We start from the raw sequence: 17,768 nt of genomic DNA on the forward strand, positions 1-17,768 counted from the left end.
TGAGTACCAAAACCACTTAGTATAGCAAATGATATCGAATATACCGTGAATGGATTTGACGGAGTATATATAAGAAGAAGAGCTAACAGGAACAATCCTATAAAAATCATTAGAAAAAGTAAAAAAATTTTTAAAAAAAATATACATATACATATATATATATATATATATATATATATATATATATATTAGCTGTACACATAAATTTGCAAACTAACCTCACTTACGACAAAAGAGAAAACGTGGCTACAATTTGAGTAGAGATCAAAAGTTTAAAAAAATTAATACTTACCAGCCAATTTTACACAAAGTATTACAAAAAAACAAGAGAAAATTTATAAACGTATTAAAAACAGCTTAAAAGGAAAGAATTGAAGAAATCTAAAACAAAAAGGATTAGAAACTAAACCACAGCATAAAATACTGTTGATCAAGTAGACAAGTATTCGAAGCGTAAAGAAAGAAGAAAATTAAAGCAAAAAACATTTTTTTTTAAATTATAGCGTTATGTAGGTAAAAAAAAAAAAAATAATTACAATTACTATAAATGTCGCTAATGTTTAAATTAATGGGCCGGCCGTTTCTAAAAAAAGAAAAAAAGGATTATATGCAAATGTTATAACTAGTACAACTTGTTACAATTTTTTTTTTGATTGCTATTATAATTTTCATATATTATAGTTTTAAGTTCATATATTTAGCCGATAAGACTTTTGCTATAAATTGCTTTCTTTTTTTATAAAGACACAGAAAAGAAAAATATATATATAATGCCGATACTGACTTGAAAACTAAAAAAAAAAAAATATGTTTTGTTAACTTCTCAAACAAGGTTGAGTATGTAGTTGTGTCAATAAAAAGGGTTTGATGAAAAATTAAGGGAGATATTTATTAGAAACGAGATGAGGGCCATAAATATCTCATTTGGATGGCCAATTTCTGGACATGTAAGGGGTGGGCTGCCCAAGGAATCAATACCACCTGATTCCTATTCTAGCGTCAAGATTTGTTGTGCTGTAGGAACACTCTTTGAAAAATAGTCTGTCCGTTTCCTTCTAGAATTCAAAACCAAAATGTAACTGTCAAATTTTTAATGTAAAAGAAATAACGCTTTGTGACACCTTTGGCACTTATAAACTATTTGTGAGGGGATATAGGCGGAGATAGAACCCACGTCCGGCGAGTTTAAGCCGCAGCAGGAAGCAATGAAGTGCCACCGCCTACAACTAAAGACCTCGTCTATCACACTATAAGATTTACATTTGCTGTCAAATTTTGAGAGCACAAAAATTTCTATGTTATTTTAACCCTCTTTGCATGTGTCTTACTCTGACTAGTGCGACAAGAAAAATTTTATAAAATATAACAATAGAAATAACAGGTTTTCCAATGATTCTCAATAATAATTCGTTTGCTTTGCCCCGGAGGAAGTTAACTTTTTTAAATTGAACACATAGCCCAACTCGCACCCAACTTCTCCCGGCTAAAAGTTGATTACTCGTTTTTGTAATCGATTATTCGATTTTTTTAACATCAAAAATTAAATAATCGATTACTTGAATATCGAATTGCTTGTTTATTTTTATGTTGGCGTCCTATTTGACATTTTATTTAAAAATTTTCAGTTTTTCCGAATAAAATAACTTAATAAAAATAAGTGGTCATGGATAAACGTTCATATGTTAAGCGTTTGAATCGTTTGATAAGTAAGGAATGCGAAATTACCGAGATGGAGACGAAGATTGCCCGAAAAAGTGCCAAATATTGGGAAAAAATAAGTAAGTACATCTGTCAACGGCACTACCACCTCCACCAAAAGGGGTGGACCGAATTGAATTGGAATTTCAAAACAACGTATTTATATTTTATTTCCTAATGCTAGCAAACTTAAAGACAATCATGGCAAAACAGGAGAATGAACTACGTTATTATCGAAGACAAGTGGATAAAATAAAGATGCAAAACGAAAAACTGGAAGCATACATTCACTCTGAAGAGCAACGTTTAAATGGCATCATGGAAACTGTTGAGCGATTAAGGGAAGAACACGAAAAGGTCAAAGACAAACAAATTATGAAAAGAAAACTAGAGATGGATCGAAAGGAATTGTAAGTAGAAATTATGCCACATTTGACTATGATTTACATTGCTTAAACCATTGTAGCCAAGATACCTTGTCAAAAAGATGTGTTTAGAACTGAAGATTTGTTAGGAACTGGATAGAATGTGACATTTTTAAAAATTGAGAAGATGTGTAGCACTGCGGGAAGAATTTCGTGCAGGAATTTAAAGATGTGGCATGTTATAATGAAAGGCAAACATCAGAGATAAAGCTAACCTTCAGATGATTTTCAGACCCGTTTATTAATTCATACTAAATTTTCTGTTGTTGTTGTAGCAGTGCATTATGTTTCGTCCATACATCTGCTGGGTCCTATTGTTGTAGCCACATTTGCTTGAGGAAGTAGCCATCCTCCTCAAGCTCGTTCCTGTCGATGGCAGAGATCGCGGAAGGAACATGATGGCTATAGGTTATTTTAAAGCGCCAGAAATTTGCCTTGTTATATCGGGTATCACAGGCAATCAGTACAGGGTGAATCAGAGAAGCTACTTATTTGAAAATCTCCCAAGCGCTTAGTTGGTTGCGAAGAAGGCGGAAGGGAAGGATATGGAGGGGGAAGTCCCCAAGTTTGTTTCTCCCTCCCTCAGTTACCATCATGCTCTGGTCTTGGGAGCAGTGGGCCTTTGCCGTCGAGAGCTTCCTTTCTAAAGGTCATTCACTTGTTGCTACGCAACGTGCCTTCCGTGGTCGTTGTGAAATTCCTGCTCATAGACTCATTCCTGACCGTAATTCCATTCTGTTGTTCACTTATTTCACTTCACTGTTGGGTTCACTTATTTCGGGAGTGTGGAAGTGTCGCTATTCCCATAAATGGACTTCAACGGACCATCTGAACTCCGGAAAATATCGAAAGAGTGAGACAGTCAGTTGTGCGTTCACCTCACCGTTCGTTAACATGCAGCAGCTATAGGAATTTCTGACACCACTGTTAGACGAATTCTCCAAAAAGACATTAAATATCGCCTTTATAAATTGGCAGCTGTGCAAGAATTAACTGAACACGTTTTTGTTGCACGTCAAAATGTAAGTAAAATGCTGATTGGCATACCAGCGGTATTTTTTTTTCCAGGTTCACTTTCACATTTCTGCCCCTGTGTCAACAAGCAAAACATGCGTTACGTATCAATCCTCAAGATCACCATAAGAAAAAACATTCCAAATGCCATTGCCAACATATCTATTGATATGCTTGATTGATAGATATGCCGCAAAAAATGGACAATAAATTCAAAATTCGACTAAATCAGTGTGTGCGCAATGAGGGCCGCCATTTACACGATGTCAATTTCACGACTGCAGGAAAAAATTGGGATATAGTACTCTCAAATAAAAAAAAAATTAAAATGATAACTGAGGAGAAATGCAAATTTGCCTATGAAGATTAAGAAATTTGCCTATGAAGATTAAGAAATTTGCCTACGAAGATTAAGGAACCCTTCTCCTAGTCCTGTCGCTCTCGGGGGCATCTCTTTGGATCAGTCACAGTTACTTCGCCAAAGTGACTGAGGTCCTGTTGTTGTTGTTGTAGTAGCAGTGTGTGGTACACTGAAGCGGCAGCCCTTGCCGGTGAAGGAATTCATCGGGTCAATCCGGTACATACAACCGGCTGCCATGGGATTGCAGCCGGTTGCAGACGGGATGAGGTCCTGTCATCCCGTCTAGCGGGGTTCGAGAGTGACTTAACAGTAGACCACAGCTTACCTAAACCGGCAGCTGGTTGTATGTACCGGATTGACCCGATGAATTCCTTCATCGGCTAGGGCTGCCGCCTCAGTGTACCACACACTGCTACTACAACAACAACAACAACCGGTACCTTAGCAACATTGCTCCAAGTGTTCCAGCCACAAATTCCGCCTATGTTCGTTAACCACCCTGCTTATTTCCAGATTCAGCCTGATTCAAGGGTAAGTGGGGTCCATACAACGAATCTCATCACTCTCGTCCGCCAGTACCACTGCCTGCGCCGGGAAATTGGGCCCCACTTGGCGTATTCGACCGGCTGGTATTAAGCAAGCGGCTGCTGCATTAATGATGTCTCTGAATTTCTTCTAGGCAACTAGCACATTCGAGGGGGTTTCAGTTCACTGAAGCGGCAATTGATGAACTCTCTGAAGCCAACCCAATCGGCCTTTTTCTGACTGATAAACGTCCGACGCTCAGAGGTTATTAAGTCGAGTGTTCGGTCGATGGTAAAAATTATGGAAAGGTGATTTGATCCCAAAGAAATGACCGCTTGCCAGGATACGTCACTGAAGAGATCAGGGGATGCAACAGAAATATCTGGCAAGCTACTGCATCTCCTCTAGTAATTCTAGTGGGGGCTTCCTCAGTCACCGTGCAAAACGTGGAGCTTTCAATCTGCTCTGCCAAAGCTATGCCCCTCTGGTCGTTACCAAGAGGAGAATGCCATGAAAAGTGATGCGCATTAATGTCTTATAGAACCAGAAGATTTTGGCCAGACAATAGCCCACTTATGTCGGGCTTGTAAGCCTAGCCATTAGTTGGTTACCAACCGGCGGTATGTACATATTGTATAGCTCTACCTCGGCAGTACCGGACTTGACTGCTATCCCCAAGCACTCCATATTGGAGTCACTAGCACCAGGCCCAGTTGTCACTACCACTTGGCACGTTAGTTGTTTTACAGGTTATGCCACATATAGAAGATGTTCAAAGAATAGAATATAGAGGCGCTGTAAAAGTTGTACCTCTACCCCATTTGAAAATATATAATTTTATCTTACATCTGCTGCTTTTATAAATTTTTTAATTTCATTTTTAATAATTACAGTATTCGCAATATCAAAGAAACCACACAAACCTATTTCAATATGGATGCCCTACCTCAACGGTTTGAAGGAGTTCGTGTATGTGAAACAGAAACCTCCAGTATGTGGATACCATTCTCAGTCGATGCCAAGGAATGGATGCAATATTTAGAGGAACAATGGTCATTATGGCAACAAAATCATCATCAAGAACAAATGGAACTGGATAGTGCGGGGACGAAAGGATATCAATATTCTGAACAAATAAGTTAGGTCAATGTAAAATTTAATTAGCCATATATCATGTTAATATTTTCAGTACAAATAAGTATAAAATTAAGAGAATTTAGTATTAAAAGTTTCACAGCATTGTAAATAAATTAAACAATTAAATGAAATGATTACAAAGGCAGACACTAATTAAGAAATATTAAATATGTGCTGTGATACTTTTTCTATAAGAATTCATAAATTGAATCTTATTTTAATAAAAGGGGCAATGCTTTTCATAGCTGTAGGCAATAAAATGTATCATGCATACCAAATGTTAAAAAAAATGCGGCAAACATTTTATCTTCTAGGGGTTCAAGGATTGTGGACCATTCGTTGTGAGTGCTGGAAGTTATAGAGGTAGCATGCGGTACCAATTTCATACAAATAGTTCCAAAATTGCAAAATTGTGTCGGAGATATCTTCCCACCTTAGGGAAATCCCGTTTCGCTCTAACGAGCTTGGCCTTTGCATCCCTTTATGTAGAGATTTCATAGGCGCTGCGGATGATAATTGTAGTTTTTCGTTATACCGCCTAGTCAAAATGAAGTCAGCGTAACAATAATCCGGCTGAAGACCAACAAGGCAGTAGGATCCGATGTATTGCTGGTTTCTGATTTTAAAGATTCTGTCTAATAATAAACGTTTTTAAACAATGTTAAATAAAACAACAAAAACTTTTTTCTAGTTTAAAAAATTTCAAAGCTTATATTTTAATATCTTAATATTTACTATATTAAAAGAAAATTTGTAGAAATGTTAGGCATGGCGTTTTATGAGTTTAATGTCTATCTTCCAGCTGTACCCAGAAATCCTCAGGCGAGGTAGATAGACCACTATGGTTTTTACTCAAATCGGGGAGCTTATCATTGGGACCCAAGACAAAATTGAAATTTTGACACATGGTGGCTGTCATTAGGAACAGCATATTGCGGGCAAATGTCTCTCCAGCACACAAACGTTTTCCTAAAATGTAGCAATTAGTGAAAGAGAGAAAAAGAGCAATAGATTGAATAAATATTTTGGCTGGCTATGGTATTTTACTAACCCGCTCCAAAAGGCAATGTAACGTCTTTTTTCAAACACAATTTTCCTTGTTCATCAAGGAAGCGATCGGGTCTGAAATTTTCAGGATCTTTCCAGATTTGTTTGTCGCTGTGGAAGGCATAAAAACCGCACATTATAAATGTGCCCTAGATATTGAAAAGAAAACAACATTAGACATTCATATTTAGACCTTTTGCCTTAACCTAAAAAAAAATAGAAGCAAGCATAGATCCTAAATCAAATCATAATGTAGTCCTTCGAGAACGGCCGCCTCCCACTGCACCTGAAGAAATTGAACTCCCCCGGCAAACCAGAGTAGTTCTTGCTCAATTACGTTTCGGCAGATGCAGCCACCTCAATTCCCACAGAGCAAGGATTGATGCAGACGTGCAAGATGCATGTCCCGATTGTGACTAGGGACCACACGTCACCTATTTAACTGCCCAGCCGGACCCACTCGACTCAGACCCAGATCCCTCTGGACGCACCTCATCCTAGTCGCAGAGTACTTTGATCTCGATACCGCTGATTGTATGCAACTGTAGTTGCAGCTACTCCGAGGTTGAACAGTCCCGGAGATATCACCCCGCTTTGGGGAACTCTCTGTTTCACTCTACGGTGCTTCGATTATCCCTTAATTCCACAAATGACTGTTGACCACACAGATAATTCGCGACCCAGCGTTTCAGCTTTGGCTGGAGGGACGTATTGGCGATGTCGTTAACTTGTTTGACATGGCTGACCATGTTGAATGCTTCCGATTGGTCCAATACCACGAGGAATCACATGGTCTGGGCTGATTGAAGCCACAGCAAATGTGTGCGGTGATGGCGCAAGCAAAATACGGACTATCCCAGGATTTATTCTACGGTGTTAGAATGATGGTAATTAGTCACATTGAGCGACAAACCCTTATAAAAGCGATAGGTTTTTCTATGTAAGGGGACGAGCACTTGGACCGGTCCCTATCACCATAGGACCTATCCCGTGACAGGTTTTGGACCTATCCTATTCCCGTAGGGTATTTACCGCATCTACTCCGTGTCTGCATAAATGTTGTCTACACCCGCTTGAACTAGAAGTTCTCTCTTGTAGCCCTGAACCTCACGCTCTAGATTATGTAGATCTACCTTAAGGCTTCTGGGCGGTGGATACCACAAAATGGGTTTGGATTGTCTCTGCCCCAAAAGGTATTTCATAGACAACTTGTAGTTATGTCTTGCCACGGGTAGGGACTTTGTCTCCTTATGGAGGTGGTCCACATGAGAACTAAGGAGACAGCCCGTCGTAGATCGAAGGTCGGAATTCTGACAGATCTGAATGTTGTTCCACTGCGTGCCACAGAGCTGACGAGACCACACTACATAACTTATCACAGACGGCAAATTGCTTTGTACGTTGTCTCTTTGTCAGCACCCCAAGTGCTGCCGACAAATGATTGAGGACCTTGTTTTTACTTTTGACTTTATCGCAAATTGCTGTGGCATGTGGGGAGAATGTGTCAAATGTGACGGCAAGTATTTTGTGATACTTGATGGTCAGAATCCTTTCTCCATCGACCATCACATTCAGCTCAAAACTCACCTCACGGGTATCTGTAGTGAACAATGTGGCTTAAGATTTGGTGACAGACCTCCAGCAGCGAAATATGAGGCAATTTCGTTGAGGTAGTTGTTCAACCTATAGCAGATGTCCCCAATGGGTCGGGAGCTTGATGCCATGATCGGACAATCGTCCGCATATGATGCGATCTCTATGTCGTATGGGGGGTCTAATAGAGGATAGGTTAAATAGTGCCGGAGATATCACCCCGTCTTGGCGAACTCCCTGTTTCACTCTACGGTGAGTCGACTTCTTACCCCTAAATGACGGGCGACCACATAGATAATTCGTGACCCAGCGTTTTAGGCCTGGTTGGAGGAACATGCTGGCGATGTCCTCCAATAGTTTGTCGTGGCACACCGTGTCGAATGCCTTCGATAGGTCCAGTGCCAAGAGGACTGTCCTATCATATGGCTTGGGTTGATTAAAGCCATGGCAAATGTGTGAGGTGACGGCATGTAAAGCAGTTACCGATAACATGAACATGAACCAACATAGGGCTGTGGTATGGAAAACAATAAGGGATTTTGTAAGTAGCATGGAATTCCTGACTTAGATTTTTCTTTTCGAAGTTTTATTTTAGAACTTAGAGCGCACAAAAATCCGATTACTAGCTTAGGTGTATGTCCATAGTGGCATGCGACGGATTAATATCCGCACCCTCTTTTCAACTTAGGTAAGGTTAGGTTTGAGTAGCAGTCTGCCATCAGACTCATTTAGACGTTTTCGTCCAGAAGAAGGAAAATTCCTTCCAGTTCCTATCGTTGAACCAGCCAGAACGCTTTAAAAAGCCCAATAACTTGCGAATGTTAACATCCAACCTTAGCTAATCTTTAATTTTTCAAAGGATGCGGTTCTCTTTTGAATTTGAATAATCCACCTCAAGTAACCCTACCATACAAAATCTGCAACAAATTGTTATGGATTTTTACCTTTGGAATATTATAGCCCAACAGCTCAGTATCCACCATAGCCTTGTGAGGTATATTCGATGGTACCAAAGTCTCTACTCTCAATATCTCTCTTACAGTCGCCTCGGTGTAATGCAGGAATTGGCGATCATTCAACGTGGGCAAACGTCCAGTGCCAACCACTTCATCGATTTCCTTATGTATCCTCTTCTGTACCTCCGGATACAATAGGAAATATTGAACTAAAAAACCCAACTGCATGCCAATGGCGGTGAATGCTGGGAATGTAAAATCAATCAGACTCATAATGAATTGGCTGCGTTTGAACGTAGTCTCCGTATTTCCCTCCTTCTCGGCCTTTTTCATTTCGCTGATGTACATATCGATAAAATTACGTTCCGCAGACTCGTCATAGGTGTCAAGGTGGCGATCGACTAGCTTCTCGAAGAATTTATACATGTAGGCATTCGACTCCATTAGGGTGTTATAGGAGCACCAATTGGGAAATATGTGACGTATCCAAGTCATTATGCTTAAAAGTTTACCATAATCATCGCCAGCTCGTTGAAATTGAGTGCCCAAACGAATAAGTTTCCAGATCTTAGCCTGCTCGGAACGAGGAAATCTTTCATTGAATATAATGTGAAAGACACTGTTGGCCGAAAATGGATTGAAGAAGTAGGGGAGTAAAATGCGATAGCCTCCCTCCTTTACATAGCTTTTTTCATGATCATATCTGGGTCCTTTGCGTATCAGATCCAACATATCTGTTAATTCCTCCTGTATAACCAATTCAAGCTCTTCAAAACGACGACCAAAACCAAAGTCTCTTAAATAGCGTAGTACGTAACGTCGTTGCTCCTTCCAGCCGGCTCCCTCGTTAAAGAAGATACCTAAGAAAAAATAACAATCTTTAGATTTTTGTGGGTACTAAGAATATTTTCTGTTGAAGTTAAACAAAAAAATTCTTCCAGTGTAAATTTCTGTAATTATTCTCCCTGTTGGATTAGAAATTGATTATCGGAAATAACAAAAATTTATTTGTGAATAAAAAAGGGGTCAACATGGTATCAACATGATATCGATGTGAAGTGCTGTTTTAATTTATTTCTTATAATCGTTTAATGCTCTGAATAAAAATCAAATCTCTTAAGACTAATTACCACTTGTAGTGTGTACGAGTTATATTGAAGTTATTAGGCAGCTAAGATAAGATATGAACTATGATTATGGTCAAAATAAAGTGTCAATCAATGGACGGATGTTAAAATAATTTTTATTGCTTTTTCCCTACGTATGTGAGTGGACAAGGGGTGTGTACGTTAATGCTTAACTAAAATAAAAACAAGTAAGAGCGTGCTAAGTTCGGCCGGGCCGAATCTTATATACCCTCCACCATGGATCGCATTTGTCGAGTTCTTTTCCCGGTGTCTCTTTTTAGGCGGCATACAAAGAATATTGAATAAGAACTGACATGCTATTGGAGCTATATCAAGTTATAGTCCGATTCGGTCCATAAACGAATGCTGAACATTGTAGAAGTCATTCATTCGGATAAGAATTGCGCCTTGTAGGGGCTCAAGAAGCAAAATCGGGATATCGGTTTATATGGGAGCTGTATCAAGCTATTGATCGATTCAGACCATATTAGACACATATGTTGAAGGTCATGAGAAAAGCCGTTGTACAAAATTTCAGCCAAATCGGATGAGAATTGCGCCCTATAGAGGCTCAAGAAGTCAAGATCCCAGGTTATTAGGTTATGTACCGATTTGCGCCATACACAGTTGCTTGATAGTCATAACAAAACACTTCATGCAAAATTTCAACCAAATCGGATGAGAATTGCACGCTCTATTGGCTCAAGAAGTCAAGATGCAAGATCGGTTTATATGACAGCTACACCAGATTATGAACTGATTTGAATCATACTTAACACAGTTGTTGGAAATGATCCCAAAACACCATGTGCCGAATTTCAGTCAAATCGGACGAGAATTGCGCCCTATAGAGGCTCAAGAAGTCAAGACCCAAGATCGGTTTATATGGCAGCTATATCAAAACATAGACCGATTTGAACCATACTAAGCGCAGTTGTTGAAAGTGATACCGAAACATCATGTGCAAAATTTCAGTCAAATCGGACGAAAATTGCGCCCTCTAGAGGCTCAAGAAGTCAAGACCCAAGATCGGTTTATATTGTAGCTATATCAAAAAATGGATCGATTTGGCCCATTTTCAATTCCAACCGACCTACACTACTAAAAAGTATCTGTGCATAATTTCAAGCGTCTAGCTTTACTCCTTCGAATGTTAGCATGCTTTCGACAGGCAAACGGACGGACGGACATGGCTTACTTTACTTTACTTTAATTGGCTATGACAGAATATTTCTTCCACTAGCCGAACGTAGAATAGCGTTCCAAGCGCCTCGATCTCGACGGACATGGCTAGATCGCCTTAAAATGACATGACGATCAAGAATAGATATTATGGGGTCTCAGACGCATATTTCTATGTGTTACAAACAGAATGACGAAATTAGTATCCCCCATCCTATGGTGGAGGGTATAACAAGTAAAAGCGTGTTAACTTCGGCCGGGCCGAATCTTATATACCCTCCACCATGAATCGCATTTGTCGAGTTCTTTTCCCGGTGTCTCTTTTTAGGCAAACAAAGAATAAATGGAAAGAATTGCTATGCTATTGGAGCTATACCAAGTAATAACCGATTCAGATCACAATTGAAATGAATGTTGGAGACCATTGTAGAAGTCGTTACGTAAAATTTCAGCCAATTCGAATAAGAATTCCGCTCTTTAGGGGCTCAAGAGTAAACTAGGGAGATCGGTTTATATGGGAGCTGTGTCAAGCTATAGACCGATTCAGACCATATTTGATACGTGTGGTGAAGGTTATGGAAGAAGCCGTTGTACAAAATTTCAACCAAATCGGATAACAATTACGCCATCTAGACGCTCAAGAAGTCAAGATGCAAGATCGGTTTATATGGTAGGTTATATACCGATTTGAACCATACTTAGCACAGTTGTTGAAAGTCATATCGAAACACGTCGTGCCGAATTTCATTCCAAATCGGATAGGAATTGCGCCCTCTAGAGGCTCAAGAAGTCAAGATGCAAGATCGGTTTATATGGCAGCTATATAAGGTTATGGACCGGTTTGAACCATACTTAACACAGTTGTTGAAAGTCATATCGAAACACGTGGTGCCGAATTTCAACCAAATCAGATAGGAATTGCGCCCTCTAGAGGCTCAAGAAGTCAAGATCAAGATCGGATTATATGGCAGCTATATCAAAACATGGACCGATATGGCCCATTTACAATCCCAACCGACCTACACTTATAAGACGTATTCGTGCAAAATTTCAAGCGGCTAGCTTTACTCCTTCGAAAGTTAGCGTGCTTTCGGTAGACAGACGGACGGACAGACGAACGACGGACAGGCGGACGGACGGACAGGCGGAAGACTGACGAACAGACAGACGGACGAAAATGGCTAGATCGACATAAAATGTCATGACGATCACGAATATATATACTTTATGGGGTCTTAGACAAATATTTCGAGACGTTACAAACAGAATGACGAAATTAGTTATTTTCATTTTTATACCCTCCTCCTATGGTGGAGGGTATAAAAATAATAAAAAGGTTGTATATAATGATGGTTTTATTGATTACGAACATTTAAATGGTCAGCTCGAATTATTTTGTATTACTTGTTTTTTAAATAAACCTTGATAAGGTTCTTTATACAATTTGTCTTAAGTACTTACCAGCTATATTCAGATTGGGTTCACGAATTTTTGCCACAAACAAATCTGGACGCCCATCAAACTCTTTACGATTCAATACTTCTTTTATGGCCTCCGCATTGTGTAGAATTACCATGGGATATGGCCCCATGTGCAGGCTTACTATGTCCGAATTTATCCATCTGGAGAATTTAAGAACTCCTTTGTGCAAAAATTTAAAATTCAGCATCATCATGAACAGATAGCTGCCAAAGAATGGTATACGGGGAATTGCTAAAAATTTAATTGAAAAACAAACATTAGACAGATACTTTACACAAGAAAACGATTACTACAATTTAAGAATTTTTCATTGAATGTAGGAATTTGGTTATGAATTCGATAACAAAATAAAAATATTTTATTTTTAAATAGATAAATGGGGAGCCTTGGCGCCTATCCGCTTACGACGCCGTAAGCGTGGGTTCGTTTTTACTTGCCGTTTAAAACAAGTAAAAACGTGCCGGGCCGAATCTTGGGAACCCACCACCATGGGTGCTGCTAAAAATTTATACAAAATAAACTTAGTTGAAGGGAACGAACAAGTATGATCGAGAGACCGGCTTACATGGGAGCTATATTGGGTTCTTGACCGATTTGGGCCGTACTTGGCAAACTTATTGGAAGTCACAACAGAACACTATGTGCAAGGTTTCAGCCAAATCAAATGAAAATTGGGGCTTCCAGGGGCTCAAGAAATCAAGTTGGCAGGTCGGTTTACATGGGAGCTATATCAGGTTCTTGACCGATTTGGACCGCACATGAGACAGTTGTTGGAAGTCATACAAGAAAACCATCTGCAAAGTTTCAGCCAAATTGAGTAAAAAATGCAGGTTCCATTGGCTCAAGAACTCAAATCGAGAGATTGGTTTATATGGGAGCTATATCGGGTTCTTGACCGATTTGGATCGCACATGACACAGTTGGTGGAAGTAATAATAGAACAACATCTACAAAATTTCAGCCACATTGGACAAAAATTGCGGCTTCCAGGCGCTCAAGAAGTAAAATCGGGAGGTCGGTTTACATGGGTGCTGTATCAGGTTCCTGACCGATTTGGGCCACACATGACACAGTTGGTGGAAGTCATAACAGAACACCATCTGCAAAATTTCAGCCACATTGGACAAAAATTGCGGCTTCCAGGGGCTCAAGAAGTCAAATCGGGAGGTTCGTTTACATGGGAGCTATATCCGGTTCTTGACCGATTTGGACAATTCTTGACACTGTTGTTGGAAATCATAGCAGAACACTAGGTGCTAAATTTCAGCCAATTGAACAAAACTTGCAGCTTCCAAGGGCTCAAGAACTCAAATCGAGAGATCGGGAGCTATATCATGTTTTAGACCGGTTAAGACCGTACTTGGCGTACTTGTTAGAATTCATAACAGAACACTACAGCCAAAATTTCAGCCAAATCACAAGAGAACACATGCTACTCGCCTATGCCGACGACATCGACATGATAGGTCGGTCATCGGGATTAGTAACCGCAGCCTTTGAGAGAATCAAAAGAGAGTCAGTGAAAATGGATCTGGCAATAAATGGAGATAAGACGAAATGGATGGTTTCAACTCCCAAAACGCCTTGTACAACCGAGGAGATAAAGAAAATGGAGAAAGTTGGGAACCACAACTTTGAGATATTCAGCAACTTTATCTACCTCAGACCGCCGTAACCGAAACGAATGACACCAGTTTTGAGATAAAGCTAAGAATAAGAGCTAGACCTTGATTACATGTATTCTTGTAATCAAGGTACAGGTCGCATTTGTTGTCCGATTTTCACAAAATTTTGCATAAGTGTGTAAGAACGCAATTGATTTTGAAAAAAAATCGGTCCAGATTTAGATGTAGCTCCCATACATATCTTTTATCCGATGTGCCCTTTTAAAGCAGTAGAAGACACAATTTTTGTCCGATCCTTACAAAGTTTGGCACGAAGCGTTTTTTTTAACGACCCAAAATGCTTGCGAAATTTTATTTAAATCGGTCCAGATTTACATATATCTCTCATACATATCTTTCGTCCGATATGCTCTTTTTAATCTGTTGGTGCGATCTCTATTAAATTTGGCATAAAATGTTTCGTGTGACGTCCCAATATGTATGCAAAATTTCATCTAAATCGGTTCAGATTTAGATATAGCTCCCATATATAACTTTCGTCCGATTTGACCTATTAAGGCTGTAGAAGGCACAATTTTAGTCCGATCTTTAAAAAATTTGGCACGAAGTGCTTTTTGTGACGTCCCTATATGTGTGCAAAATTTCATCATAATTGAATCAGATTAATATATAGCTCCCATGTATATCTTTCATCCGATATGTCCTTTTAAAGCAGTAGTAGCCACAATTTTAGTCCCATCCTTACAAAATTTGGCATGGAGCGTTTTATTCAACCTTCTCATATGTGTGGAAAGTTCCATAAAAATCGGTCCAGCTTTAGATATAGCTCCCGTATATATTTTTCATCCGATATGGCCTTTTAAGGCTGTAGAAGCCACAATTTTGGTCCGATCTCTACAAATTTTTCATGAGATGGTTTAATTGACATTCCAATATGTGTGCAAAATTTCATAAAAATCGATTTAGACAAAACTCCCATATATATCTTTTATGAGTTTCGACTTTTAAGACTGTTGAAGCCACAATTTTTGTACCATCGTAAGAAAATCGTAGAAGGTTCTATTCGATATTTCAAAAGGTATGCAAAATTAAAGTCTGACTCAATTTGGATATAAGTGCTATCTATTAAGAGTATTACGTATACTCGGTGGTGTAGGGTATAATATAGTCGTCTCCGCCCGACTTTTGCCTTTCCTTACTTGTTTTTAGATTCGATTTAGCCATGTCCGTTTGTGAGACCATGTATTTTTATAATCAAAGTACAGGTCGTATTTGTTATCCAATCGTCACAAATTTTTGCAAATGTCTTTTTTTTGGCTCAAGCACAAAGAATTATTGATTTTGGTAAAAATCGGTTCAGACTTATATATAGCTCCCATATATATGTATCGCCCGATTTGCACTTTAATGGCTGTGGTAACTACAATTTTCAACCGATCTACACAAAATATGGCATGGATTGTTTTGTTATTGATCTTTACATAACTGCAAGATTTCATCAAAATCGGTTCCGATTTGGTTATATCTCCCATATATATGTATCGCCCGATTTGCACTTTAATGGTTGTGGTAACTACAATTTTCAACCGATCTGCACAACATTGGACACGGATGGTTTTCTTACTGATTTTAACATATCTGCAAGATTTCATCAAAATCCGTTCAGATTTGGATATAGCTCCCATATATATGTATCGCCCGATTTGCACTTTAATGGCTGTGGTCACTACAATTTTCAACCGATCTGCACAAAATTTGGCATGGATTGTTTTATTACTGATCTTAGCCTATCTGCAAGATTTCATTAAAATCAGTTCAGATTTAGATAAAGCTCCCATATATATGTATCGCCCGATTTGCACTTTAATCACCATAGTAACTACAATTTTCAACCGATCTGCACAAAACTTGACATGGATTGTTTCGTTAATGATCTTAATCTATCTGCAAGATTTCATCAAAATCAATTCAGATTTGGATATAGCTCCCATATATATGTATCGTCCGATTTGCACTTTAATGGCTGTGGTAACTACAATGTTCAATCGATCTGTACAAAATTTAGCACGCATTTTTTTATTAATGATCTTAATCTATCTGCAAGATTTCATCAAAATCAATTCAGATTTGGATATAGCTCCCATATATATGTATCGTCCGATTTGCACTTTAATGGCTGTGGTAACTACAATTTTCAACCGATCTGCACAAAATTTGACAGGGATGGTTTTCTAACTGATTTTCTGAAAGATTCCATCAAAATCTGTTCGGATTTAGATATAGCTCCCATATATATGTGTTGCCCAATTTGCACTTTAATGGCCGTAGTAATTACAATTTACAACCGATCAGCAGAAAATTTGGCACGCATTGTTTTATTACTGGTCTTAACATATCTGTAAGATTTCATTAAAATCGTTTCAGATTTGGATATAGCTCCCATATATATGTATTGCCCGATTTGCACTTTAATGGCACTTTAAATGTTACCAAGCACGTTTTTTATATAAATTAATTATTGTAATTTAGCATGTTTTATTTTTCTTTCTGAATTAGCAAATAACTCAAAATGAGTATGTAACATTTACCAGACGTCATGCTTTAAAAATTAAAGTTTCGATTTTTACGCAAAAATGTCTTTAAACTCTTAACAAGAAATCACAAATTCGACATCCTTTTTTTTAATAAATATCATTGCTTCAGTTAAGCAATTCACCACCACTTTGTGTTTTATGCATATTCAAAAATGTCCGTAAAACCTAGTTTGGAAAGTCCCAATGGATCATGACCCTATGTAGTTTAGTCGTTCAACTTTCACTGGTGTTAGTTTAGAGTTTTTTTTTCTTGAATCCTTTACCAGGAGGAAATCCTTTTGGCTTGTCCACTGCATATTTGTAGAGCGCATAGATGAATAAAGATACACTAAGCAATATCAAGGTGTTAGTTATCATTTTGTTCAATAGTTTCGAAGACCGAATGGGCGAACGTCTTATTTCAATGCACTGTTATCGCCACGACTTTCCATCACCGAATGAATTATGGCATATAAAATAATGAGGCTTTTGCTTTAACATATTATTGACGAACTCTAAATAATGTAATCGCCAATGCAGTGCACATGAATGTATGTAGGTGTAATGATGAAAAACGAATAAAAATTACATTAAATTCGGCTGGCCCGAAGTTCGTAAACTTCCTGCTAACCCTGAGCTTTGTGTATGGTAGTGGCCTCAAAACGATGCATTCTATATGAGATAATTACTTATTTGTTCGTTTTTGATCGGCTTATGGGCAACAAATGATACTTCCCCATTAAGACGTAGGGGATACAGTGACCAAATATTGATAAGAAACAAACGCAATTTCAACCAGTAAGGAAAGGCAAAAGTCGGGCGAAGACGACTTTATAATACCCTAAACCTACCCTACAATTATAAATACGGACAATAGATATATGCATATGGGGGTTATATCTAAATCTGAATTGACTTTCGTCGAACAGATTGTTTGAAAAAATTTGTTGCTACGACCACATAACCGCGAATCCGGCGATAAATATATATGGGAGCTATATCCAAAACTGAACCGATTTTTAT

At 38.6% G+C, this 17,768-nt stretch overlaps 2 protein-coding genes across 2 annotated transcripts; one reads left to right on the forward strand and one right to left on the reverse strand.

Moving 5' to 3' along the window:
• The first annotated feature begins 1,600 nt into the window (after nt 1–1,600).
• LOC106083396 (kinetochore protein Spc25-like) lies at nt 1,601–5,328 on the forward strand. Its single transcript, XM_013246353.2, has 3 exons — nt 1,601–1,778; nt 1,883–2,108; nt 4,917–5,328. The coding sequence occupies exons 1-3, from the start codon at nt 1,664–1,666 to the stop codon at nt 5,164–5,166; spliced, it is 591 nt and encodes a 196-aa protein (XP_013101807.1). The 5' UTR covers nt 1,601–1,663; the 3' UTR covers nt 5,167–5,328.
• LOC106083394 (probable cytochrome P450 304a1) lies at nt 5,283–17,189 on the reverse strand. Its single transcript, XM_013246349.2, has 5 exons — nt 17,030–17,189; nt 12,527–12,778; nt 8,745–9,616; nt 6,212–6,356; nt 5,283–6,129 (listed from the first exon to the last, which is right to left on the reverse strand). The coding sequence occupies exons 1-5, from the start codon at nt 17,121–17,123 to the stop codon at nt 5,945–5,947; spliced, it is 1,548 nt and encodes a 515-aa protein (XP_013101803.1). The 5' UTR covers nt 17,124–17,189; the 3' UTR covers nt 5,283–5,944.
• Between the last annotated feature and the right edge of the window lie 579 nt (nt 17,190–17,768).

This window comes from Stomoxys calcitrans, chromosome 2 (assembly GCF_963082655.1).
Source record: "Stomoxys calcitrans chromosome 2, idStoCalc2.1, whole genome shotgun sequence".
Taxonomy (NCBI): domain Eukaryota; kingdom Metazoa; phylum Arthropoda; class Insecta; order Diptera; family Muscidae; genus Stomoxys; species Stomoxys calcitrans.

Bases quoted from the DNA above. Each gene is read 5' to 3' on its own strand.
- LOC106083394 (XM_013246349.2), bottom strand. From the start codon at position 17,123: ATGATAACTAACACCTTGATATTGCTTAGTGTATCTTTATTCATCTAT. The intron at 9,617-12,526 runs GTAAGTACTTAA...ATTTTTTCTTAG, and splicing joins ACCCAATCTGAATATAGCTG to GTATCTTCTTTAACGAGGGA. The intron at 6,130-6,211 runs GTTAGTAAAATA...GCTACATTTTAG, and splicing joins TACATTGCCTTTTGGAGCGG to GAAAACGTTTGTGTGCTGGA.
- LOC106083396 (XM_013246353.2), top strand. From the start codon at position 1,664: ATGGATAAACGTTCATATGTTAAGCGTTTGAATCGTTTGATAAGTAAG. The intron at 1,779-1,882 runs GTAAGTACATCT...TCCTAATGCTAG, and splicing joins CAAATATTGGGAAAAAATAA to CAAACTTAAAGACAATCATG. The intron at 2,109-4,916 runs GTAAGTAGAAAT...TAATAATTACAG, and splicing joins GAGATGGATCGAAAGGAATT to TATTCGCAATATCAAAGAAA.